Source organism: Balaenoptera borealis (genome assembly GCF_965194805.1).
Source record: "Balaenoptera borealis genome assembly, chromosome: 12".
Taxonomy (NCBI): Eukaryota; Metazoa; Chordata; class Mammalia; order Artiodactyla; family Balaenopteridae; genus Balaenoptera; species Balaenoptera borealis.
In genome coordinates this window covers 58,926,096-58,952,258 of record NC_138869.1, presented here as the reverse complement: position 1 = coordinate 58,952,258, position 26,163 = coordinate 58,926,096, and the positions used below count along the sequence as shown (strand labels likewise).

The 26,163-nt window shown below is 38.1% G+C and overlaps 1 protein-coding gene across 11 annotated transcripts in view; it reads left to right on the top strand.

Annotated features, from left to right (window-relative positions):
• RBMS3 (RNA binding motif single stranded interacting protein 3) overlaps positions 1 to 26,163 on the top strand; it is a gene marked incomplete at its 3' end in the record, with an annotated part of 720,886 nt that overhangs the window by 574,366 nt on the left and 120,357 nt on the right. For all 11 annotated transcript variants that reach the window (XM_082348670.1, XM_082348666.1, XM_082348665.1 and 8 more), the window contains exon 7: positions 9,182 to 9,288. In XM_082348670.1, coding sequence (XP_082204796.1) covers positions 9,182 to 9,288 — 107 coding nt within the window. The remainder of the gene's footprint in view (positions 1 to 9,181; positions 9,289 to 26,163) is intronic.

Sequence of the window (26,163 nt, the reverse complement as noted above, 5' to 3'; positions counted from 1 at the left end):
CAATAGAAATCCATATAAAATACCTTTAATGTCCAGTCCCAATGGAAGAATTGATACCTATCTAAGAAAAATGAATTTAGGATAGTTACTCAATCTTCCTCTGGGGTGGTCTAGCCCTAAACTGTTTTATCCCTCTGCTTCTGTAGCAAGAACAAACGGGTATTCTATTTTAGAGCCATTCGTATGCATTGTTTTTACACTCAACTCCTCCATAGCGAGGACTGATTCCTTGTATGACTCCTTAGATTTATCTATAGACGTTTATGGCACATATGGTCTTTAACACATCTTTGAAGAACACAGTTTCTAGTGTCTCGGTTAAATTTACTTAGTATCGATTAGTAAGTGATTCAGGCTCCATGAAAGCACTCTTCAAATTGTCACAATTTTAGTTCCTTGAATCTTGAGTTAAAAAAAGCTCCGTCCCAAGCCATTGCCCCCGTAAATCCTTCATCCACAGAAGGGATGTTCTCCTCCCAGCTGATGCCTGGAGCCCTGTAAACAGATACCTACCCAGTTATATACAACTTTCCCTTTGAAACTGGAATATATTTATTTCTACTAACTCAGTTCACTGCATTTTGGGAATTCTTTCAGTCTCTAGCCCAGGTAATATATGCTTAGAAATAGCATACAGGAAACTGACCTATGTTTTTTTGACCTGAGTTTGGGTTCAGTTTGGGGGTGCATATGTGTTTGCTTCCTTGGTGGAGGATTGTAAGTGGATACTGGGAAAAATCCTGATGTTTTTCATTATAAGATTCCTCACTCTGGTTCCCTCTCCGTTTGTTTTTAGGGCAGGTAACATGAGCTCCGTGTGAAATTAGAGTTATACCTGGGACTAGGACTTTAAATTCTCTCTTGTTTTTTGATTTTTCAAGCAGGCTGGCTAGTTATATTTAAATATGGAAATTATGGGACTCTGTTCTCTCTTAAAAGAGGAAAAGGTTGTGCTCTCACTCTTAAATCCTTTAGAATTTCATTAATGTAAGGAATCTTAAGAAGTTTTCTTGTCTATCTGTCTGCATGTATTTAATAATTTGATCAGCAGATAATGAATTGTGTGCTTCTCTCAGACAATTTGCTAGGCCACTGGGGTGGATGCTGGGCAAAGGTGAATATGACCCAGCTCCCGACTCCAATCAAATCAAATTCTCCTAATAGTGGAGAAGAACATGGACACGCGTTATGGAAATTTAATGAGATTTAGCTGGTCCCCTATTGATGGACATTGATAAATTATGGTACGTGATAATTATGCTACAATACTGAGCAGCATTTCAAAAGGATGATATGTGCTGACTCTTCATATATTATTAAACAAACAATAAAACCCACATTCTGAGTGTTCCCTTTGGAATTAAAAAAAAAAAAAGAACCAGATAACTGGAAGATGGATTAGTAGGTATATATTTATGCATTTTCCTGGAAGGAGTTATAAGAAAGAGGATGGGGGGAGTTGAGAAGGGGTCTTATACTTTTTGTTTTTAACCTTTGTATAATTTGAATTTACTACCAAGAATGTCCTTCTTTTGTTTATGTGTTTATTGATTTTTAATATCAAAGGGATATCTGTACTATAAGATTATTGCTGTGTATTTTTTCTTCTTTGTGCCTCTTTCTTATAAAAAGTGCCATGTTACATAGAGTGTGTAGTAATCTATAAAGATTACATATAGTATGCAAAGAGGTCTATCAGGGGCAAGTACAGCACCATGGAAATATGAGGGAGGGGAAGAGGAAGACAAGACCAGATATGGTCCATCTTGGTCAGTAAATAAGATTCTCCTTGTTTTAAAGACTCTTTATCTTAGAAACATTTTCCTTTGATGTTTTGCCTTCCAGCTACACAAGCTTCCCCAATCTGTTGCTGGACAGGTAAGTCAGCCAGTTGTAGATTAGTCAGTTGGTGCTTCTTGGAAGTACCTGTGCTTTGTGCACTTTCTTGGTGTCTTCACTCAGCACAGATGAGGTTTCAGTCATAAGGAAAAAGTCGTACCTCCAACATGTACATTGTGTCTCATCTACTTGAATCATTAACTTTCTCTCTTATGTTATTCCCCTAAACAAGGTTTGGTTTTTCTTCTAAGAATAAATTTTTCTATATGAAAAGAATTATCAGAGAATTGTTACAAATAAGAAAGAGATGGTGCCTTGCTTGTTTGTTTCCTTTTTTTATATTTTTAAAAAATTTTTAATTGAAGTACAGTTGATTTACAATGTTGTGTTGATTTCTGCTGTACAGCAAAGTGATTCGGTTATGCATATATATATGTTTTTTTTCCATATTCTTTTCCATGATGGTTTATCACAGGATATTGAATATAGTTCCCTGTGCTATACACTAGGACCTTGTTGTTTATCCATTCTATATATAAAAGGTTACATCTGCTAACCCCAGCCTCCCACTCCATCCCTCCCCCAACTCTCTCCCCATTGGCAACCACCAGTCTGTTTGTTTTAATACTTGAAACAGAGAGGTGAGCTTGAAATAATTACTTAGCCATAATATGATTTATCAAAAAAAAAAAAACATACTATGTTTTTTTCTCTCTTTTTTTTTAGGCAAACAGCTGTTCCGCTTTTGTTGTCACTCTGGAGCATTTTCTTTTTCTGTCAGCCTGCTTCCCATAGTAGAGAATTTTGTTTGCAACTAAATAGAAGCACTAATCCATTTCAGAAAGATAAAATTGGGAGTGTACATGCAAATTACACTTTCTTTAAGTGTTATTAACTTTTTGTTTCCACCATTTTACATTTCTTTGGCCTAAATGATAGGAGTACACATGTGTCTGACATTTGTAAATATTACCCATGTAATTTGTTTATTCTGTTAAAATAAACTGTTATTAGAATGGCAGTACAAATCATCTTAGCAGACCTCATTGAATGCTTGGTTTTCACTTCTAATTCCAACCTGTGCTCAGAGAACCACAGTAATCATATCTTAGTGAATATTCAGTCTTTTTGCTCCATCCCAAAGTTATGGCTCAAGCACAAGAACTGCCTAAAACTCATTTCTTTTTACCTCTGATGGGGAAGGTGGAAGGTAAGCAGTTGGAGAGAGTGTTTGATTAGAAATCCAGAATACACGGTTCTGGGTATGATGTTTCTATCAGCTACCACAATTTAGCTGGCAATTCATGGAACTTTTATTTTCCTTATCGGCAAAATAAAGAGTTTAAATTAAATACATTTTAAGATCAAATGACAGACATGGACTATAGGCCTTCCAGGATGGAAGTTTAGTACAACTAAGAACTGTCCAAATAACTATACCTCATTTAGTATACAAAACATAGTTAAATGGTAAACAGGCCGTAGAAGTTGAAAGGAAATGGAACCAAATAGCCCACTTTGCCATATGCAAAAGGCTTTCTAACTCCAAAATATAATAATTCAGCGTTGTAACCTTCAAGTAATGTGTGTCATGTCAGTTGTGGTCTAGATTTGGGACTTGCTGTCTCTACATCTAGGAAGATATGTAGCTATAGATATACACATACATATATGCATGTGAACTTTGTCATTATAAAGCATATGTGGGAGAGAAAATAGCAACTCATTTGCATACAAATCAGAGGAATTCATCTGCAAACTTTCCTGGATATAACAGCAAGTATTTTATTTTATTTTATTTTTCTACTGCAAAGCACTTTATTTATTTTTTAATTATTTTTTATTGGAGTATAGTTGATTTACAGTGTTGTATTAGTTTCTGCTATACAGCAAAGTGAATCAGTTATACATATACATATATCCACTCTTTTTTAGATTCTTTTCCCATACAGGTCATAACAGAGTATTGAGTAGAGTTCCCTGTGCTAGACAGTAGGTCCTTATTAGTTGTCTATTTTATATATAGTAGTGGGTATATGTCAACCCCAATCTCTCAATTTGCCCCTGTCCCCCCTTCCCCCCTTGGTAACCATAAGTTTGTTTTCTGCATCTAACTGCAAGTATTTTAAAGGTAGTACTAAAAAAATAAGGACATGGGTTCTAACATAGAGTTAGAACCAGACTTATATCCATAATTTGTACATCATTATTATTTATCCCATGTCGGTACAGGCTACTTCTGTCTGCATATGAAGGAATTAGGGATCCTGATCAGGTAGAAGACAGCAGGAAGCTTAAGGACTATGGAGAATTATAGTAAGGGCTGAAAGTCCAAATACATTGTTGTGTCAACTTAAAGAAAAACACACAACATAGGAGTTGTTAAAGTTTTATTCAGGGACCTTACTGAGGACTGTGGCCTGGGAGACAGCCTCTCAGAAGCTCTGAGGGAATTATTCCAAAAAAGGTAGTGGAGAAACTAGCTTACATATGATTTTTGGTTGGGAATATGTGCAGTCAAGCATACACCTTGATAAAAAATTACTGCTAGTCACAAAGAACAAATATCTTAAGTTAATGATGTTAGTGCTTTTCTATCAATGGGAAGAAGCAAGAATCGGGGCTCATTAAAATTCTCCCTGACCTCTACATCTAACTGTCTAAGGGGCCTGTTTGTCCAAAGCACAGAGTGCCGCATCCTGTTTTTCATCCCAAATTCCCCTGACGGTGCCCTGTTGGTGACAGCAGTGGCTAAGGACCTAGGGCTGGGGGCTGAGCCAGGCTCTTTGTTCTTTGTTCTCAGTTCTAGTGCTGGCAGTTTTCATCTGGAATTCTAAAAGTGTTTCAACTACATCCTGTCATTGTATCCATCTCATTTATTAATATTTTCATTTAGCGAACATTTGATAGAAGCCTGCTTTTAGCCAGACTTGGTATTAGTCCTTCCTGTGCTCAGGTCGTGATCTGGCACTTGGCACGGAGAGAACCATGCACATGAACGGTGACGTTTCCAAAGTCTGTGGTATTGGGGGTGATTTCTAAGCTAGAGGATGTTCTATGGCTATCATGCTAGAGGCAGACATCCATTCTCTGTTCCCCAAATACCGATCCATATTTCTATTATGACAGCCATTGCCATCCATTTGAGTATTCCTTTTACTTGTCTTTTTGCCTCTAGACTGACCACTCTGTCAGGTACAGAGTCCAGGGTAGTGAAACATACACGTATACTGAATAGCTTTCAGTTTTCTTTTTTTAATGAATGAATGTGTTAAAAGTGTTTCTAAGTTTAACAGCCTTTTATTACTATCGTTTTTGAATTCATTAGTAGGAACAGCTTTTTAATGTACAAATCACCCTGAATATCACAGGGATAGTTTAATTAAAAACGAATTCATATCCATACCTGAAAAAAAAAGATAGTTTCTAGATTAAAATTTTATCATATTTTATCTTAGTTCTTGAAATTTTTTTTTATTTTGTTTTCATCTCATCCCTCTACTCTAACACAAAGATTTTTTAAGCTCGCCCCCCAGTAAACTGCTTCTGTTGTCATTAGCTTACTCCCTCTACCAGCTCCTCCCACTCTACTTTTTTTTTCTGAAGTAAGATTTATAATCTATCTGAGGTGAGAAATTTTTAAATTTAATATTTAAAACATCAGACTTGTAAGTTATGATAATAAAGAGATATTTTTAAAAAAGCATCACCACAAATCCAATATAAATACTAGACGAATTTAAATAAACTGAACGCTAAAAATTAAAAATTGTTCAACTTCTCTAAGGGACAGCAGGAATTCTGCTATTAATACATATTAGCTGAAATGTATGTCAATATCTACTTACAAGATACGATGTTAGAAACATTTTTAATGAATCATAAAACCGAAGTTGTGTTAGGTTTAAATAAAAATCAATATATAGTGTTTTACATTAATTTTGCTAAGCAAAATACTTGTCGTCTGTTCATTTGCTTAAAATATCAAATCCTGTAAACCATTAGATTATTTTATCAGTTTATGCATTCGATGTTTTATGTTTAATGCAGACTTTGGAAGACTAGAAATACTCCACTAAGCAAGCAAATTGTAATTACTTCTTCATAATTACCATGCAACTTTATTGCCATGCATTGTTATAATTATATTTTAAATATTCCCCATTTACATGAGAGACCATAATGTCTTCTAGCACATTACAATCTGTGGCTTATAACTGCATCTCACTTCCACAAAGGCCTTTTCTTCATTTAGCCTCTATTTCAACTACTGTTAAAAGAGACTAAACAAAATCAATTGGCATCATAATACTGCAATAAGGAAATTGTAGACAATATAATATTTCTGTGCTACTGAAATCGTCTCATTATTCAGAGGATTCATGTTTCACATCTAAGGTATATTCCTCCTTCCTTAAGGATTCAGTCATAATCACATCAGTGCTTCTCAAACTTCAGTGCGTACAGGAATCACCTTGGGATCTGGTGCAAATACAGATTTTAATTTAGTATATCTGGGAAAGAGCCCTCGACTCTGCATTTCTAACAGGCTCCCATGTGCTGATACCACTGCTGCTGGTGCTTGGGCCACACTTTGAATAGCAACACTGTCAAGTATTTTGTATATCTATGTGCAAAATGCTGTTAACAATTTTCACACACACACACACAAACTTCACCCAGAACTCTGCTATAATCACTTTCCACCTTCAAGCCTGGAAATTACTTATTACTGTTAGAAGACTTAACACAAACAGAAAGTGTTACCAAAATCAGCTTCCGCTGTTCACCACTCAAAAGCCAATACTCAAGAGACAAGTGTTGGTTGAAAAGAAAAGATTGCTTTATTCAGGAGACCAGTAACCTGGAGAGAAGGTGGACTCGTGTCCAAGAACCAACTCCCAAGTTTCTGCTCAACCATGAAAGTTTTTAGAGGAAGAATCATTTGGGGAGGGGTTCAGAGTCTTTGTTATCTTCAGCTGTGTATAGACCTTCTTCTGATTGGTTGGTGGTGAGGTAACAGGGTGGTATCCAGGAATTTTGTGCTTGGCCTGAAGTTACCATCCTCCACCTGGGTGGGGGCCTTAGTTCCTGCAGAAGAACTCAGAGTATATTGTTCTGTATATTCCTTGAGGAGGAACCAGGACCCTGCCCCAGGGCGGCTGCACTAGTGGTTCTTGCCTGTTCCTCCTTTGTTCCTGCATTCTCTCCTCTCCCTGATTAGCAACTCTTTGAATCTACCCTTTGGAACTCAGGGAAGGTCAAGGAGGCTGAATGAAGCCTATTTCCTACAAAGAAGAAATGGGGGACACGGAAAGGATTTGTACCCAGGAGGGCCCCACAGGGTCCTTCTCGGTTTCAAAACATCATTGAACCTGTGAAAAAAATCTGCCAAGTAAGCATTAGGGAATTTCACTCTGAAGTGACATGGGGTAGTAAGAGACAGCTTCCAGAAGAATGTGACGTTTGAGCTACATTCTGAAGGTTGATTAGTAGTTTGCCAGATGGAGGGTATGGGTCCAGGGGGCAAGGTAGGAGGGAGATGCAAAAGGAAATATCAGGCAGGAGGAAAGGCATTTAGAGGTGAGGGCACTGTAAACCACTGGGGGAGAGGAGGAGACAGATGAAAGGTAAGATTAAGGGCACAAATTCTTATCTTCTAATTGAGGAGTTGAGATTTTATCTTGCAGGTGTTTAGAAATTACATGAGGACTAGAAGATTATATAAATCTAATTAATATAATTTACTAATGTTTTCTCTTCCACTCTGAATAAAATAGTCCCTTGGGAAACTAACAATCAGAATGACATGCCTGCAATTCAAGGGTAATATTATGGATATTCCATCTTATTTTAATGGCACATTTGAGCATTTGTTTCTGGGGTTTTATTTTTTAATTCATTTAGCGAAACATTGTGGCCCTATCTTCTTTCCCATCATAATCATCTTCAAATTAAGAAAGTAACAGGAGATGTTTCAACTTAGCAATGTCAATAAATACACATAGGTCATTGTCAACATCCATAGCCTAACAGTTTATGAAGATCCTTGAATATCAGGGTGGCTAAGATTTGAAGCCTCTAAGACACTGTAAAACACAATTTGCAAAGATATCTCAGTTGAAAGCTAAGAAAGTCTCACCCCATGACTTTTTAAATTTCCCCTAGTGTTAAAAACAATTTTTTGAAAGTTCTCTTTTCAATAATGGTAAACTTCAAGATAGGTTTAAAATCCAGAATCTCCTAGTCTATCTATATTTGATCCTTGGCAAGCTAGACTATTGTTATCTGGTAATATTTGTTTCAAGGATGCTTCTGCACAATTTTTTATGCTAGTGGATAAAAGAAATCTTAAGTTTAATCGTTCATTCAGTCTTTTCTTTTCCTGCCAGGGCTGCTCCCCAATTCTATAGCTTCCAAGGTTTCACAAAAAAAAAGACTTTTAAATGTATATATACACATACACACACATACACATATGTATAGTAGGAGAGGAAAAATAATTTTCTCTCTACTCTTCTAAGTCTTGACTGAGGCACCCCCTGTAATAAATGACAGATTAACAAGAGAAAAACAAACAGGAGTTTAATAACATGTATACTTCCTATATACATGGCAGGCACTCAGAAAAACTGAGCCCCTCAGTCAGCAGTCATTCATGGCAAAAGACAAGCATACAGGGAAGGGTAAAGAATTAGGACCACATGTGGGAGATCATGAATTGGGCAACATCCCAGCCAGCAGAGAGAATGGAGCTCCCAGGAGCTGTACAAAATAAAAGACTTTTATAGGCAGAAAAGAGTGGGACAAGAAAGGCATACTAGCAAAAAGTGGATTGGTTGTGACAAGGTCCCTTTCCTTTAGAGGATGCAGGGGTCTGTCAGGCAGGTTACCTACCTCTCTAGTGCTGACCAAGGGTTTCCTGATGGACTGGTTTCAGATTCCATTTCTCAGAGAGGCTGAAACTATAAGTCTCTGTTTGGTGACATGGGGCTTAGCATAAGTGACTCCATTTAGGGCTTGTTGTCTTGTTTTTAACACCAACATAATCGGAAGGGGTTGATTCTTGTCTCTTTACTTCTAAGGCAAGTTCACATTCTGCTTCAACTGATTATTTTTTCAACAATATTTGTTATATTCTTTTATGGTCTGCCAGTACTTTTTTGAAGCCCAGTTAGTTAGAACAGCCGCCAACAGAGTTGAAACTAAAAGGGGGCCAAATGTCTCTCCAGAAGCAAGAGGACTTCAAAAGATATGCATTACAAAGCACGACTGTGACTCACATAATCACTTATTTTTAAAGGGGATTTGCTAATGTAAAATTGGTTTCTTATCTTCCCAGCCCCTAGTGAGCCTTTACTGTGCAAATTCGCTGATGGAGGACAAAAGAAGCGACAGAATCAAAGTAAATACACCCAGAATGGAAGGCCTTGGCCCAGGGAAGGAGAGGTGAGTCCTGACTGACCTGTGCTCAGAAATGTGGCCGCAGACATCCCTCAGGAGGGTGGCAAGACAGACACACGGGGCTGTGAGAGAACCAGGTCCTGTAGAAAACCAGATGGCAGATGAGCAGGCCTATATTGATTTAATCAGAATAAAATTAGTTCAGGAGGAGTATAGGACTTCCAAATCGACCTCAGTTCTGCACTACAGTAAGTCTTCTGTCTTTAACCAAACTTGAACCCTATAATACTCACTGAAAGACTTAGCCACAAAGAATTGATCCATAATTGTGTCATAGTTATAAAATGAGGGTATGATTACTTAAGAAAATATTTTCAGTGAAAACAGTAGTGAGAGTTAAATGTTTGTGTTTGAAAAAAACAAACAAAAATTTAGACTTATTTCATTCTACTGTTGAGATGTTCCACTTGCACATATATGTGTAGTTACGAAATGCCCATGTGCTCATAAACATGTTGATATGTGTCTTATATATGTAATATCAATATAAAATATGACATTTTTCTGTTGGTCAAGGAGAAAGAAAAGCAGACACACACAAGGTTTTGCTTTTCCCAACAAGGAGAAAAGCACTTAACAGTTAATTATCCCTTTACTCTCCTAACACAAAACAGTAGAAAAGCAAGCTTATGGCTCCAGTGCCACTTGGGAATGGATTCCTGTTGGTTATTTTTGTTGTGAGAAGACAAGGAAAAGGTGTCTGGGCTTCCAAGAGATCTTTTTATTCTTTGTGAAATAGAATTGAGTTGTTTGAATGCCTTGAATAAATGCCATTTTGTACCAAGGCCATCATTTCAACAGAAGAGCTTTATTTCGTATTTCTATTCAAAGCATCTACTTCATCCATTTATCATTTAAGAGGCATCCTACTTGATGCAGTATTTTGTACTTTCAACACTGAGATTACAGTTGTAAGGAAAGAAAAGAGGGTGGGATTTTTTTCTCAGCAAAACCTTTAGCCATTTTTCAGTTTCTAAGACTGTAGTCTGTTTTGAGTATTTCCATGCAGATCTCAAAACCCCTTGTAAAGTAGATAGCTATGTTTAAGTACTGTATAATCTATAACTCATTACCTTAAGGAAAAAGAGAATCACCATTGAACACTTGAAGCTAATAATGAAAACCCAAGAGTTTCAATATTTCAATTTTAGAAAGGCAGTCAGAACAGAAGAGAGTAGGGTGTGACCGTGTGTTTTTAGTAGGCAGTTTGTGATCATCAGGTAGCCCACTGCCCCCAGAAGAAAGGTGATTTCACAATGGTCCCACGCCAGTCATCCATGGTCTAGAAAGACTCATTTGATCTTTCAAAATTTTCTTGAGTCAAATGCCCGCTGATTAGAGATTTCTGGATCACAGACCATAACCCCAAAGCCTCAATATTTAACTAGGTAACTTAGCAATGATGACTGAAATTTCAGTTCCTATATTATTACATTCACTGAATAGATACCAATTGCAGCAAGACACCTCACTTGAGTCTACATTTCTTAGAAACCAAACCAATAAACATAAAAGAAATGTAAACTTAAGAGCGGCCACCCTGCTACTGTATACAGAATCCAGGGCTCTGGGTTTAGAGCATGATAAAGACCACATGTACTATTGCCATGGAAGCATTGTGGAGTCAGATTTAGGACCCAGGCACCTTGTAATTTAAATGTAGGTTTTAAAGTATATTCTTAATCTTTGCTTTCAAAAGTTGCTTTTTAAGAGCTATAGGTTTTCTTGTTGAATATGAAAATCAAGGGACCATCATAAATTTATCTGTGACCAATAAAAACATATTCCAAGTATGCAGATACATTTCAGAGGAAAGACATCAGAAAAAGAAATGGCATGAACTGAAAATACACTTATCAGATATCTTGGTTTTGAGGTGAGCATGTTAATTTTTACTCTGTGATTATGTGATTATGGTCTTAGAAGTAGACACACCAAGAATATTGGATAACTTTGCCCATTATTACATATATTTTTTCTTCTATTTCCCCTTGCATAGTACTTGCTAGACTAAATAAAAGTATGTATATTAGTATGGTGTATAAGGTATGACATCATACAAATTAATCCTATGTAGGCAATATTTAATCATTTCTTATAAACCAGTCAGTTCTAGTTACTGTATTTCATTGTTTCTAAGACACACATTTTTGTTGTTGTTGTTTTTCCACATTTTGACACTGCTGAAATGGACTCTCCTCTTATAATCAATGGCAAGACAGTTTGTATTTTCTCCTGTTAAGTCACCTGGGGGTACTATCTACATTCTCTGCTTTAGGTCTTTGACCGCATAGATCTTATCAATTGAAACTCTAACCAGAGAAGGACTGTGGGTCATCTTCTTAGAGAGAACATTTTGCTTCCTTCCCTCACCCAGATTGAGACATGCATCTTCCCTTGAAGTCCATTTCTGGTGGGTGGTTTTGTGTTTTATTTACCTTGTAGCCCTTTGGCATTCCAGCTTTATAAGGAGATCATTTGGGTGGTTTGTTTTTGCTTGTTTGTTTTGTTATATAAAATAATGGTAAACCTTTCAATCATCGTTGCCTTAGATAAAATAAAAAATGATCATTTAGATTCTGCTGCTTCACAACCTGAGATCATAGCCCAGAATGAGGCTAATGTTTACTTGTCCTCTCTCTTGAGTCAGGTGAAAAATGATAGTGTGAAAAAGATTTCTGAGGCAATGCTTCAGATACAAAACCAGTGGCTTGCAAGCAACTTTGAAGTACCTTAAACATGAAAATTGATAGGCTAATTAAAAATTTAATTATGTAAAGCTGTTTTATTCTGGGTGGCATTTTGATAACCGTTCTTCTAGCATAGTTTGGTGAAATGCTATTACTGAACACGTTATACACATAAATTAGTGTAAATAAGCCAGGTTTTGAAATATAAGTATATGCTGGCAGACATACTTTTGTAGAAGTGAAGAACACTGGAATATTTTAAAGTTATTAACTAATCTCTCAAGTGACACCCAAAGCTATCAGCAGAAGGGCCAGGGATTGGGGCTGTGAGCCCTCTCTTTCCAAGGGCTCTAACAGTCTTACCATTTTATTTCTTAATGCAGCCTTCCTCAAATTCTTTGGTCTTTGTTTTCCTTTATACTCTTAAAAATTATTAGTTATTAGCTCATCAAAAAAATAAACCCATCACCTGTTAACAAAAATAGTACTTTTTTATGGAAAGTACTATATTTTTCAAATTAAAGACTTTTTTTTTTTTTTTTTAGAAGAAAGGCACTGTTTTACATTTTTGCCCATCACTTTAATGTCTGGCTGAGTAGCAGATGACTAGACTTGCATTCAGGCAGTCCTCATTTTACTGCACTTCCCTTTTCTGCACTTGACAGATGTTGTGTCTTTTACAAATTGATGTTTGTGGCAACCCTGCATTGAGCAAGTCTATTGGTGCCATTTTTCCAGCAGCATTTCCGTACTTCCTGTCTTTGTGTCACATTTTCATAATTCTCGCACTATTTCAAAATTTTTCATTATTACTATATTTGTTATGGTGATCTGTGATCAGTGATCTTTGATGTGATTATTGTGATTGTTTTGGGGCATCATGAACTGTGTCCATATAAGATGGTGTGTGTGTTCTGACTGCGCCACTCACTGGCCATTCCCCCATCTCTCTCCCTCTTCTCGGGCCTCCCTGTTTTCTGAGGCAATGCTTAAATTAGGCTAATTAATGGTCTCTAAGTGTTCAAGTGAAAGGAAGAGTCCCACGTCCCTCATTTTAAATCAAAAGCTAGAAATAATTAAGCTTAGTGAGGAAGGCATGTTGAAAGCCCAGATAGGCTGAAAGTTGGCCAAGTAGTCACTGCAAAGGAAAAGTTCTTGAAGGAAATTAAAAGCGCTACTCCAGTGAACACATGAATGATAAAAAAGCAGAATAGCCTTATTGCTGACACAGAGACAGTTTTAGTGGTCTGGATAGAAGACCAAACCAGCCGCAACATTCCCTTAGGCCAAAGCCTGATCCATAGCCAGGCCCTAACTCTCTTCAATTCTAGGAACCGTGAAAGAGGTGAGGAAGCTGCAGAAGAAGAGTCTGAAGCTAGCAGAGGTTTAAGGAGGTTTAAGGAAAGACTCCATCTCCATAACATCAAAGTGCAAAGTGAAGCAGCAAGTGCTGATGTAGAAGCTGCAGCAAGTTCTCCAGAAGGTCTAGATAAGATAATAAAAGTGGCTACACTAAATAACAGATTTTCAATGTAGATGAAACAGCCTTCTTCGGGAGGAATATGTTATCTAGGACTTTCCTAGCTGGAGGGGAGAAGTCAGTGCCCAACTTCAAAGTTTCAAAGTACAGGCTGAATTTTGTTAGGGGCTAATGCAGCTGGTGACATGAAGTTGAAGCCAAAGTATCCAAGACTGGATACTACAGACATGATGGAAACATAGAGACAGACTCCCTACCCCCTTGGAACCTAAAGTGGCAAAGTAGGAGATTACAAGTAGAATTGAATACAATTTAGATTGTAGAAATAAAATCACTGACTGTTACTGGCTTCGTACCTACACAACAGTTGAAGAAAGCCAAAGCCAAAATAACAGCAAAAATAACAACAAAAACAGCAGCCGCACGAATATCGGCTCACATTTGTCATGTTACTAACCATTAACTGTTCATTTGATTGACTGATTGTTTGTTTTTCAGGGTAGGTAGCTGATTTGTCTACATTTAAACCCCCCGACACCCCCAATTCTCCTGAAAGTTGGAAAGCTCTGCTTTGTCACCCATCCCGTAGAGGCATGCATGCTCATGGGTGCTGAGTGGCTCTGACAGGATAAAGTTAAGAGAAGTAACTTGAGCTTTCAGTTGTTATTTAATAAATCTTGAGTCCTCTAATGTGCCCAACTGAGAATAATAATTCTTTCTGAACTTTAAGGAATCATGTGTGTCAACGTCTGTGATATGCTCAAAATTGTTTGCTTTTGATCGTAATTTACCAGGCACTCTACTTGAGTGGCTAACGGGGTCAGACACTGGAGTTTAAGTCACAAATCCACAGCTTTCAAGCTGAATGACAAACTTTGACCCACGTTTTGTTAATGTTTTTATAAGATCATATCCACAATCGTTATTTGCATTCCAAGCATTATTTGGCACTGCACATTACGTGATTTTCAAATTTCTAGCCAATTTTCCCTTGAAGGTCATGTAATCAGAAAAACCAAGAGCTGGCAAGGAGAGGGGGACTTGGATGGAGAAGATGAAAGAAAAAGAAAAAAAAGTAAAAGAAAAACATGAACTCTTGTAGATACCAAGGAAAAGATTGAGCTACCGATGAATTACATGGTTGGTGTTTTTAAAGGGAAAGAAGATGAATTATTAGCCTACCTATTCTGGCAAATAATGACGTTTACAAAAGTGCTTATACAACCTCCGTGGCTATGAAAAGTACTCCTCATGGTCAAGTACTTTCCAGTATCTTTCAAAACTATTATCTTTGACAGAAGAAGCATTCTGATGCCACAACTGGTGACTTTCTGGATTTAACAAAGAATTAGCAAATGAATTTTCTTGCATATTCTATGGACTTCATAGTACTTAATGTAAATAATCTTTAAGCTTCTGCATCCTAATCTAATTCAAAGGTGAGGTTACCAAATTCTTCTGTGTAAGGAATTTTTAGAATCCTTATAAATAGTGCTATTAATTTATAAAATTTCCTTTTGTTTAATGAAAGACTCAGACTCACGAAATAATCAGTTTGAAAAAAGATGCAGTTGATCTTCATTATTTGTGGGAACCAGATTTGTAAATTTATCCCACTTGCTAAAATTTATTTGGTACCCAGGATCAATACTCATGGTGTTTTTATGGTCATTTGAAGATGTGCAGAGCAGCAAAAAGTTTGAGTCACCAAGCACATACCCCCCAGATGAGGTTGAGCGCGTGATGCTTTGCCTTCTTGTTTCAGTTCTTATACTATCAACTAATGTCCTTTCTTTGGTTTATTTAGGGTTACAGGTTTTGTTTGTTCGTGCTTTTCACTCTTTAAAATGGCCCTCAAGTGTAGTGCTGAAGTGTTGTCTGGTGTTTCTATGTGAAAGAAATCTATAATGTGCCTTACGGAAAAAATATGGAAAAGTGAAGATAAGCTTTGTTCAGGCATGACTTAGAGCGCTGTTGGTTTTGAGTTCAATGTTAATGAATCAACAATATATATTAAATATGGTGTCTTTAGAGAAAAATAGATATAAAACAAGGTTATCTATTGATCAGTTGGTGAAAATGTTGTGACCAGACTCTTGCAGGAACCTAACCATATATTTCCTCTAGGAGCAGTGATTCAGTATTCCCTAATTCAGTGTTCATGGTGACTTAATAGAATAGAATTACTTCAAATAACACGAATCAATTTTATCTTGTTTTATGATCACTGCCATTGAATGGGATCCAGTCTCTTGGTTAAGTTTATGTCTCTCCCACTGATGTAAAAAATAATGTGCATGGATATCAAAAGTAACTGTTGTATGAGCCAACTGTCTTAATTTGAAGAGTTGTGTTACAGTCTATTGTCAGTCTTTATGGATTTAAAGACATTAGTTCTTACTCTACTCAACCAATATGTGTAAAACTTTCTAAGGAATTTGGAAAAAGCTCTGATCCTGTTTTCATTAATTTAATGAGTCCATGAGTGACTAGTAGACTTGGAATTATTTCATAAAATCCTTAAACATTTGACCCAATGTAAAGATTCATGTATCTTCCTTAGCAAGAAAAAGTCATTAGCCTAATACATTGAATTATTTCTACTATCATTTATATCATTCTTATTTACACACCTCTTTGCATCTGAGAAGAAGCCATTTTGGCTCTTTAGGAACCAAACTGGGTCACATTGATATGGACATATTGATGCTGAAGGGCATGTAGATGTCTGTGGAAGTAACAGCAAACAGGCTCCATAAAATCTGGAGAGAAGAAGCTATCACTCCAGTCACAATTCATAGGGAACCCTAGCAACAGAATATTTTGTTGAGTTTCTTGAAAGCATTTGGCTGTCAGTAGTTGTTACCAATGTTACTGTAAAGCACATGGTTTGAGACATTCTTAGCAGTGAGGAAAACAAGGCACAACTCAAACACGTGGCCCCCTGGCCTTCAGTTGGATCTTTTCTGACTAGTGCATCCTGCTTCCAAACTACTTGATCAGTCACCAGTCAATGTCCTTCGTATTAAATATGAGAAGAACCTGACAACAGGCCCGGGAATTCATCATTTCTGTTAGCTTGGGAGCCATATTGACTACAATTTTATTTTACAATGCTGAACATTAGAAAATCTGTTTCAGAGATACGGAATTGAAGTCCTGCCCCAATGAGCCATTAGAAGTAATACTTTGAGGAGAAACTGAAGCACAGTTTCCTATGAAATTGTATAGCTAAAGAATTATCTGAAAATCTTAGTAATAGTTGCATGTAGATTCAGGTTATCTTCAAACATATTCCATGAAAGTAGAAACATCATCTACATAGTTTGCTACTGTTTCCATTGGATACATCATAGTCTTGGCAGTTAGTTGTCCAATTCTTTTCTTTAATGAGACCTTGGGGAAAGGTTAAGATGTATCTAGTAACATGGTCAGGTTCTGCAAATAGTCCTTTTAACTTTGAACTGAAGGAGAATCTTTACATATGTGATCTTGAAAAGAGCACTTGGCTGTTATGATACACAACAGCACTTGCAGTTAAGTGTGTTAGCCAGCCCACCAGATGTAGTGTTTTCATTTCATGTGCTTTGCCTGCAATTTCGAAAGCAGACTCAAGGTGAATGACCCTTCTAATCTCAAAAGAAATCTTCCCATTGGCAAAAGAACTTGAATTCTTAGTAACTCAGCATGAATGCTTTCTTAGTTAAGTGTTCTTATTTTAAAGCTGCTGGGTCTAATATTTACTAACCTATGATCACTAAAGGTAAATCTTGTAAATTCCTGTAATAGTGTAAGTTTGGATAAAATGTGATTGATGACAAGCTCTAGTCCTCTGTCTCCTCTCCATTCCCAAGGAGGAGAATGAGAGAACTTACTTATATTCTTGGGGAGGGGATAGTATTGGGAGAATTAGGAGGGGCTGAAGGCTGGGAAGATTACATCAAGCAATTAGAAGGAGAAAGGCTGATGGTTGATCTCCATGTCTCCTGTATGCCCTTGACCCAGTCTCCACGGATCAGGGCAGCTAAGTGGGGCATCAACAACCTGGGGGATTTCTGGAGTTGTTGACACTGTCTTGGCAACCCACCTGTCACAAGATGCAGAATCATCCCCATCAATATTTAAGCTGCAGCTTATGACCTCAAGGTAACATCAAACTATAGCTGGGACCTGGCAGAATACGGATCAATTAGCTAGATACCTGGGACTTTCAGCTGTCTAGCTGCACAGGCTCGCCCTGGATGCAACCTCAGCATCTGATATTTTTTTACCCTATTTACCCATGTTATGGTGGAGATTAATAGTATATACACTACATCATTGACTCTAAGACATCATCAATTAAAGATAAAGTGTTATATTAAATACCACTAAAAAAGAGGAGAAACTTGCCAAACTCTCAAATGCCATCAAGTATACTGTGAGCCCTGATTTCATGGATATTAAAAAGTGAAACAAAGCTATGTCTTGGATTGCTGTTTGCCTGAAACTAACACAACATTGTTAATCAGCTATACTCCAATATAAAATAAAAATTAAAAAAAAAAACAAAACTATGTCTTGGAATCTATGAAGATCAGTCATTTAGATAGAGATTAAAAACAGAAGTACTTACATTAAATATGACAATGTTCTCTTATCTCTTTTATGATTATCAGTCAAGGCTTCATTTAACTTTGGTTTTAATGACGAACTTAGACTAGCACTTTTTTTTCCCCGAGACTTTGAGACCTTTAGCTACATGGTATAATGCTATGATACCTTTTCTTCTGCTTCTTTCTTTAAAAAAATTTTATTTATTTATTTATTTTTATTTTTGGCTGTGTTGTGTCTTCGTTGCTGCGCGTGGGCTTTCTCTACTTGCAGAGAGCAGGGGCTACTCTTGGTTGTGGTGCCTGGGCTTCTCATTGCGGTGGCTGCTGTCGCGGAGCACAGGCTCTAGGCGCACAGGCTTCAGTGGTTGTGGCTCGCAGGCTCTAGAGTGCAGGCTCAGTAGTCGTGGCGCACGGACTTAGTTGCTCCGTGGCATGTGGGATCTTCCCGGACCAGGGTTCGAACCCGTGTCCCTTGCATTGGCAGGCGGATCTTTAACCACTGCGCCACCAGGGAAGCCCTGCTTCCTTTTTAACAATGCTTTTTTGCGTGTGCCGCCATAGACGGCCTCAGCCTTCCAGTCTTAATTCTGTCTGCATCTTTTTATCTTGTCCTTCTCTGTTGTAAGATAAGGGAGAGCATCTCTGTCTGACGAGAATGCTGTAGCGAAAGCCAAAAAAGGAGAAATATCGAGATGACAGAGTTCATAAACAATAGCATAACTCTCCTTGATGTTCTCTTCCCAAACACAAGGAGGGAAATTATCTCTATTCTCTGCCTGTTTTTACTATTTTTTTTTTAAGTGATAAATCCCCTGCATTTCATTTGCTTGATTCCTGACAAACTCCTGGAGATTTCAAGAGGACTTTTAACGATCTCCTCTTCTCTGCACTTGGAGTCAGATGCCTGGGTAAGGAGGGGCCTCGAGTTCCTCCTGGGCTCCCACTCATGATATGGTTCATGTGCACAGGCTGCCCTGTTACATCGGGAAGGTCTCCCAATGACCCCAACAATCATTTTGCTTCCCCCCATCTCTACTAATCAATCAAGGGCTGAGACCTTGTCCTTAGACGTTTGAGTGAGTTCACTTGAAATTTTTTTAAGGAAATTTTGCTAATAAGGAAAAACTAAAACACTCCAATTCCATTTTTAAATACAAATTTGGGAATTCCCTGACAGTCCAGCGGTTGGGGCTCCACATTTCCACTGCACAAAATTTCCATTCCCCGCAGTGGAAATATATTCATTTACTAATTCATTGAACAAACATTTACTGAGTCTGTTACATTCCAAGCACTGGTTCGGGAAGAAGAGATACCAAGATGGAAACAGCCAGGAGCCTGGTTAAGAGAGGCATACGCATGGCAAAGTGTGGTCATGTTAGCTCCCATCCTGCGTCATGGGGGCAGAACTAAGGCAGAGGTTAATGCTTCATGGAGAGAGAAATGGCTTTTAGAGGCTATGACATTTAGCCTGAGGCTGGGAGAAGAGCATTGCAATATTCCCTCAGACAATGATACAGAAAATTTCCAGCCAAAACCTATAGCAGCAAAGGCCCAGAGGTTAACACTATAGGGCAGGGTGAGTGTATGTCTGAGTTTGGTGAAGGGTGGGGTCTGGAATTGAACAGGAAAGTTGTGGAGGTCAGGAGGTACATACACATTTGATCATGAAGGGCTCTGTAAGCCATGTTTTATCTCAAAGGTGATAAGATGCCACCAATGTGGTCAGATCTGCCTATCATAAGAACACATTTCACAGCATGGTGGTATGGCTGGTGGATGGAAAGGAAGGTGCAAGCAAAGGCTGGAGAGGATATTTTTACCAAAGGATAGTAGTAAACACCCAAACAAGAAATGATAACCTAAAAAAAGATACTGATGATACATGAACTTACTAATTTAACTTGGCAATAAGTGTCTGGAACTCAGTATGGATACTTGAGTTTGAGACCAAGATTTGGGCATCACATGTTAATAAACAATAGTTGGGATCAGAAAATGAAGGTCATCGCTGTGTAGAAGGAGAGAGAAGGAGGGAAACCCTGGTCCTGAGCACTGGCACCTCAAAGGCAGATCGAACAAGAAAAAGCCCTCTGAGAGGTCAGAAGAAAACTAGGGGAGAGCCTCACAGAAGCAGAGGGAAAGGAGTTTTGAAAGAAGAAGGGAAAAAAAAAAAATTCCCTGGTCAAATGATGCAAACTAATCAAATACGATTTGGAATAACAGTGATTTGGGGGTTCAGAAATTATGAAAGTCAGGGAGTGTACTGTAAGCCAGTTCACAGCTTGGTTGGCATCTTTTGGGACAGTTAGGTAGGATTTCTGTCTTATCTCAGGACCATGCAGTATTGGCTCCCTTTTGTAGGCTTTGGACATTTCCTTGTCTCCCGTCTCATTTGTCCTTCATCCTGTCTTTAGAAGAGGGACTGGCTGCACAAAGCCCAAGGAGCATCCCTCCAGCAGGTGAGAGCAGAGATCTGCCTTACATGGTTGACTGCCTCTCCCAGGAGACACGGACCACTCAGTGGTCACGTATCCATGCCAGAGCCATTCCCGGTAAAACCCTACCACTTGCCTCTTGTGAAGGCCAGGAGTTCAGGCTCTCACATCCTCTTCAGCAACCATGCTCTCTTAACAGGAAAGAGGTTAAAAGACCTTTCTTTGGCCAAAAGCTTGACGGGGTATTGATCACTTTGTGGTTTGCTGGTGATTTTTATTGATTCCTCTGAATGTCTTGGATATCCACACTTCTGGGATCACATATGAAACCTTCAATTTCTCAGCCAGTTTGGCCTTTGGATTTATAAATCGTTACTAGCTTCCACCACTAGAAACCCTGAATCATTAACCCTGGATTTTCGGTCTTCATTCTTGACCCCCTGCTCATTCTCACCTTGACCCTTCTGGCTGTAACAGTCCCTATCCTTCCCAGCTTTCTGTATTCTACTGACCCAGCAAACCCAAATGTCTCCTGACATTTTCAAGCTTACTTCTGAATCAGGCCTCTGATCTATAGGACTTTTACAAATAGTATACCTTTTTCTACCCTCCTGAATTTATAATTTTAAAACAAATAATAGAAGATATAGTATGTTTCTTTGGTTTTTCCTCCATTATAAAATATTTCTCATCATATACAACTTAAAAGAGCCAGAAAAAAATATGAAAGAAAAAAAAAGCCATTTATAGTTAATACTTATCCCAATATTGAACATTGTTGACAGTAATTTTTCCTTAGTAGTCGAAGATTTTTTTAATTTTTAAAATTTTTATTTGTTCACACATATTGTACACGTAATTTTGTATCATGATTTCTTCACTAAAAAGCATGTTCTCTAAAGAGAAAGGCTGGTAAATAAATATAAACAAAGGTAAATGAGGTTTCATGACAATAGCAGTACCTAAACATTTATAACGCATTATACTTTTAAGCCCTTTTCACATATCATTTTTTAAGTCATCTTATTTCATTTATTGAATGTTTAACCATAACCAGCTAACAGTTATAAAGATTGTTTAATTAGTTGCAAGAATTAAACTCTTTAAAAATAATATCCGGAAAACCAAGTTATCCTTTTCTTCGTTGGCTTCCTGAACTCATCTTGTGCTAATCCAGTATGTGATATTTACTAAAATATGCACTATTTACTACCTATTTATTAAAGTGTTGCCTGAAATCTGATCTTAGAGGATTGGAAATTTTTGTAGTTATTCGTTTGTAACTCATCCAATCATGATGTATTGTATTGTGTGTCAGGGCAGAATTTAGAAAAAGGAGAAACATTAGGCTACAACATCAGTGTTTCCGTTTTCCAGGAATTACAGTGTGTATTTGTCCATGTAATCAAATGTTTTGATTCCCATTCACATTACACTGTACAAACAGTTTCAAAAATGATAGAAACCGTTCTATCAGCTATCTTTTCAGTGGCTTTGTTAGAGTCAATAATACTCTGCTCCTCAGATAAGACCAAGCATTCCAGTCCAGAAGGTCTTCTTGAAGTGGTAATGCCTTCTCTAGCGAGAACATTTTAAGCAGTATTTCCATAATTATTACTTCTTCATTTAAAGTTATGGATATCAAATACGTAGCCCCTAAGTCAAAATGATGTGTCTCAATGAATCCCCTGTGTTTATGGGAAATAATTTTGGGTCCCTATGTCAACTGAAAAAAAAAGGCACAACCTAGATGTTGAGAATTACGTTTTATTTGTTGGACAAAACTGAGAACTTAAGCCTGGGACACAGCATCTCAGATCACTCTGAGAGACTGCTTCCAAAGAGGTAAGGGAGGAACCAGGATATATAGGAGTTTTTGCAACAAAAACCAGGTAGTTGGAACATCAAAAGATTACTGTTAATTAAGGAAAACCAGACATCTCAAGTTAAGGATGCATCTTCCTATATATGGGGAGATGCAAAAGTCAGGGCTCATTGAAATCATTGCTTTGATATGCACCTCAGCTATCTGGGGCCAGTATCCTGTGCTTTTTCATCCTGATTCTCTTCAGGGTGCACTGTGGGGTGGGCGGTGGCTGCAGTGTCTGATGATTTGACGGTGGGCATCCTGTTTCTATCCTGAGTTCCCTCGGGGCTCACCAGAGTGGCTGTAGTGTGATGGCTTGATGGCTGCAAATCTTTGTTTACTGATATGGCAGGCGACATTTTTTTCACTGACACCTAATTACTCCAATAAACCATATTTTAAAGTTTTTATTTAGCTCTTATAGTATAGATTCTATCTGAAAGGACTAGAAATACCCCATTATGGCTGAAATATTAAGCCAAAACTCAGCTGCTGCTGGAAAATGACAAAAATGCCCCCTCTTTGTTTTAAATAAATCATAAATGCCTTTAATCCACAAATAATGTGAATTTAAAAAGTGGAAAATATTTGTGAATTTAATAAACCCCTTTCAAAAGGGAGTGACGGGCTTAAACATCACTCCTCTATTTATGTGGTGTGACATTTTCGTTTTGTTCCAAGTTACTTTACTTTTTGTGTGACTCTGGAGTTTGTAAACATGCCATAAAATTTGTTAATTACATAATGACGATTTCATGGTTCTAGCTCAGTATAAAGGTGGCTAGACAGAGCAGCAAAATCGATTTTCTTTTTTACCTTGTGGAAAGAAACAAAAGGAAATGGAATACGAAATCTGCATTAAGACCATATTAGAATTATAACTCAACAATCTGTTACACATGAAATGAAAACCAGGTGCCTCCCAGTGTTAGTTTTTTTTTTTTTTTTTTTTTTTTAATAGCTACTTTATTTATTTATTTATTTATTTTTCGCTGTGTTGGGTCTTCGGTTCGTGCGAGGGCTTTCTCTAGTTACGGCAAGTGGGGGCCACTCTTCATCGCGGTGCGGGGACCGCTCTTCATCGCGGTGCGCGGGCCTTTCACTATCGCGGCCCCTCCCGTTGCGGGGCACAGGCTCCAGACGCGCAGGCTCAGTAGTTGTGGCTCACGGGCCCAGCTGCTCCGTGGCATGTGGGATCTTCCCAGACCAGGGCTCGAACCCGTGTCCCCTGCATTAGCAGGCAGATTCTCAACCACTGCGCCACCAGGGAAGCCCAATGTGTTAGTTGTTTTGCTGTGATATTCAGCCAGCGGGTTAAGTTCAAACACCCTTTGTTTAACACATGCCTTGCTTTGTAAACCACAGTGTTCCAAATGCAGATCTCTGGTTGTCTCCTCTTGCCACAGGTCCTCAGAGGCACGACTGGCCCCAGGCAAAATCATGAAGTAGATGAAACTTGGCTTCATCTTCACCTTAGTTTCTCTCCACCCACCTGTCCCCCAGTGCCTACCCTACTCACCCATCACTCTGGTTCTTCCCTCTGTTTTCCAGGGGGGCTCATGCTGTTTCTTGTTGCCAAAGCCCTCTTTGCCTATATCATTTTCCTCCTTGAAAAATGATCCGTGGCTCCCCAAGAGGAGCCAAGCAATCAAGACCTTCCTCCTTTCCTTCCAAATCTTATTGTCAACTGCTCCCTCCAATGTTCTACTGCAAGTGGATCATCCGCCTTGCCCTTTTTATTCACATGCCTTTTCCATGCTATTATTCCTTCTGCCTAAGCTGGCCTCCGCCTCTCATCTCCATCTGTGGAAATCTCTCACCTGTACCTCCTCCAAGTGCCTTCCCTGACCACCCTGGCATCTCCCCTACACCTCATGCATACCCTCACGGGGCACTTACCATGTGTTGCTTTGTGTTATAATGTTTACGTATGTGTCTTGTCTCCAGGCACTGTGGTGGGCATTTCACAAAAGTAATATCTTTTAAATTTCAGAACAATCATCTGAGGTAGGTATTACTACACCACTTGACGATTAAGGAACATGAGGCTCAAATAGATTAAATAACTTGCCTGAGGTCACAGTGCTAGAGAACAACAGAGCTAAGACTTGGACCCAGGTCCAAAACATATATTCTTTCCACTAAACCATATCATCATCTATTTAGTTCTTTCCATCTTCTGAAAGATGAGTGGAGGTTTAAGATGGAGGAAGAGGCCAACGTAGGCTTTCTGATTATCAAATACTGTTCAAGAAAGAGAGAGAATTTTTGTGATAATTACCGTATTCCTAGCTAGACCTGATTGGTTAACTATAATCCATGAGGATTGGTTAACTATAATCCATGGTTAAATATAATCCATGAGCTTAACTATAATCCATGAGGAATTCAAATGTGAAAGAAAAAAATCTTTACCTGACATTGCCCGAACAAATACACATGGCATAAAAAGAGAATATTGAAGACCTATAATTCAAGAAAGGCATTGGTCTCTGAGCACTGTTGGAAAATACATTCAAGGAAAACAGTTAAACGTGGCTTCCTACAAGTCCCCTGGGATTTAAACAATTTGGGGGTGAACAGGGGTCTGAAGATACAATGATCATTTAAATCTCTTATTAAATAACAATATCTTTATTGAGTACAAAGCCTGTTTTTTTCATCCTGTCTTTGGTGTGACATCTTGGATAAGTTAGGGGAGAGAAGCTTAGGGTTTCTAAGAGGGAAATTTCATCCCAGATGGACAGCTTTTCCAGCTGCCCTCTCCAGGACCCAGAACCATGGAGTCCCGCCTGGACAGGTCCCTCCTGGGGAGTCTTTGGCCTCGGATCAGCCTCCCGTTTGTCACATGGCAGAGACCCCATCCAGGGAAGAATTTAGACTTAGAATCTATGTGCTTTGACATCACTACCTTTGCTTCTCCCATGGGGGGAAAGTAATCTGTCTTCATTTCCACTCTTCTATTCTCATTTTCCAGACCCCAGCTTATCACATTATCATATCGTATTTCTTTAACATGAGTGATGGGCAGTTATCATTAAGCCTGTGTTCTCAGTGCATCTCCATCTCAGCTTTGTTTGCAAACTTCGTTTCAATTATGTGTGTTCCCTGTATGCCAGTTTCATTTATAGATGGCTCTACAGTTTTGTTCCTCATACCAATCTTAATAATAATTTTTAAATTACTGTTTAGGGAAAACAATGCATGTAAGCTTGAATGTAGCAGGCCATCCTGGACTTCAGGCCCTATCTTAGAAAGCCTGAGAATTTTCATTTCAGTTATGTGTTAAAACTGAGGAATTAAATGAGCTTATCAGGAAAACCACCTTCAATCACACTGGCAAAAAACTCAAACATGAAAGCTCTTTTTTATTGTCTCTAAAGTTTTTATGGTTTTCCTTATCCTCTACAAAAGTCAATTTATTTTTTTCTTATTTTTTTCTTACTAAAGCTAATTTATTTTTTCTTACTTATTATTTTGAAATAATTATATATTCACAGGAAATTGCAAAAGACATGTACAGGGAGGTCCTATTTACCCTGCACCCCGTCTCTCCCAATGGTTACATCTTATATAATAATAATGTAATATCGAGCCAGGAGGTTGACATTGGACTAATTTATTTTTAAGTTTCAAAATAGAAAAGAAATCCAACCTAAAGACAACCTAGTCAGCTTTGTTTCATTCTATTTCTGTTTCTGCTCACAAGCAATAACCAGGCTGAAAGTTCTGGAAAACAAAGGGTGGTAGACCCATGCGGCCACAGAGAAATGATCTTCGGGGCTCATTC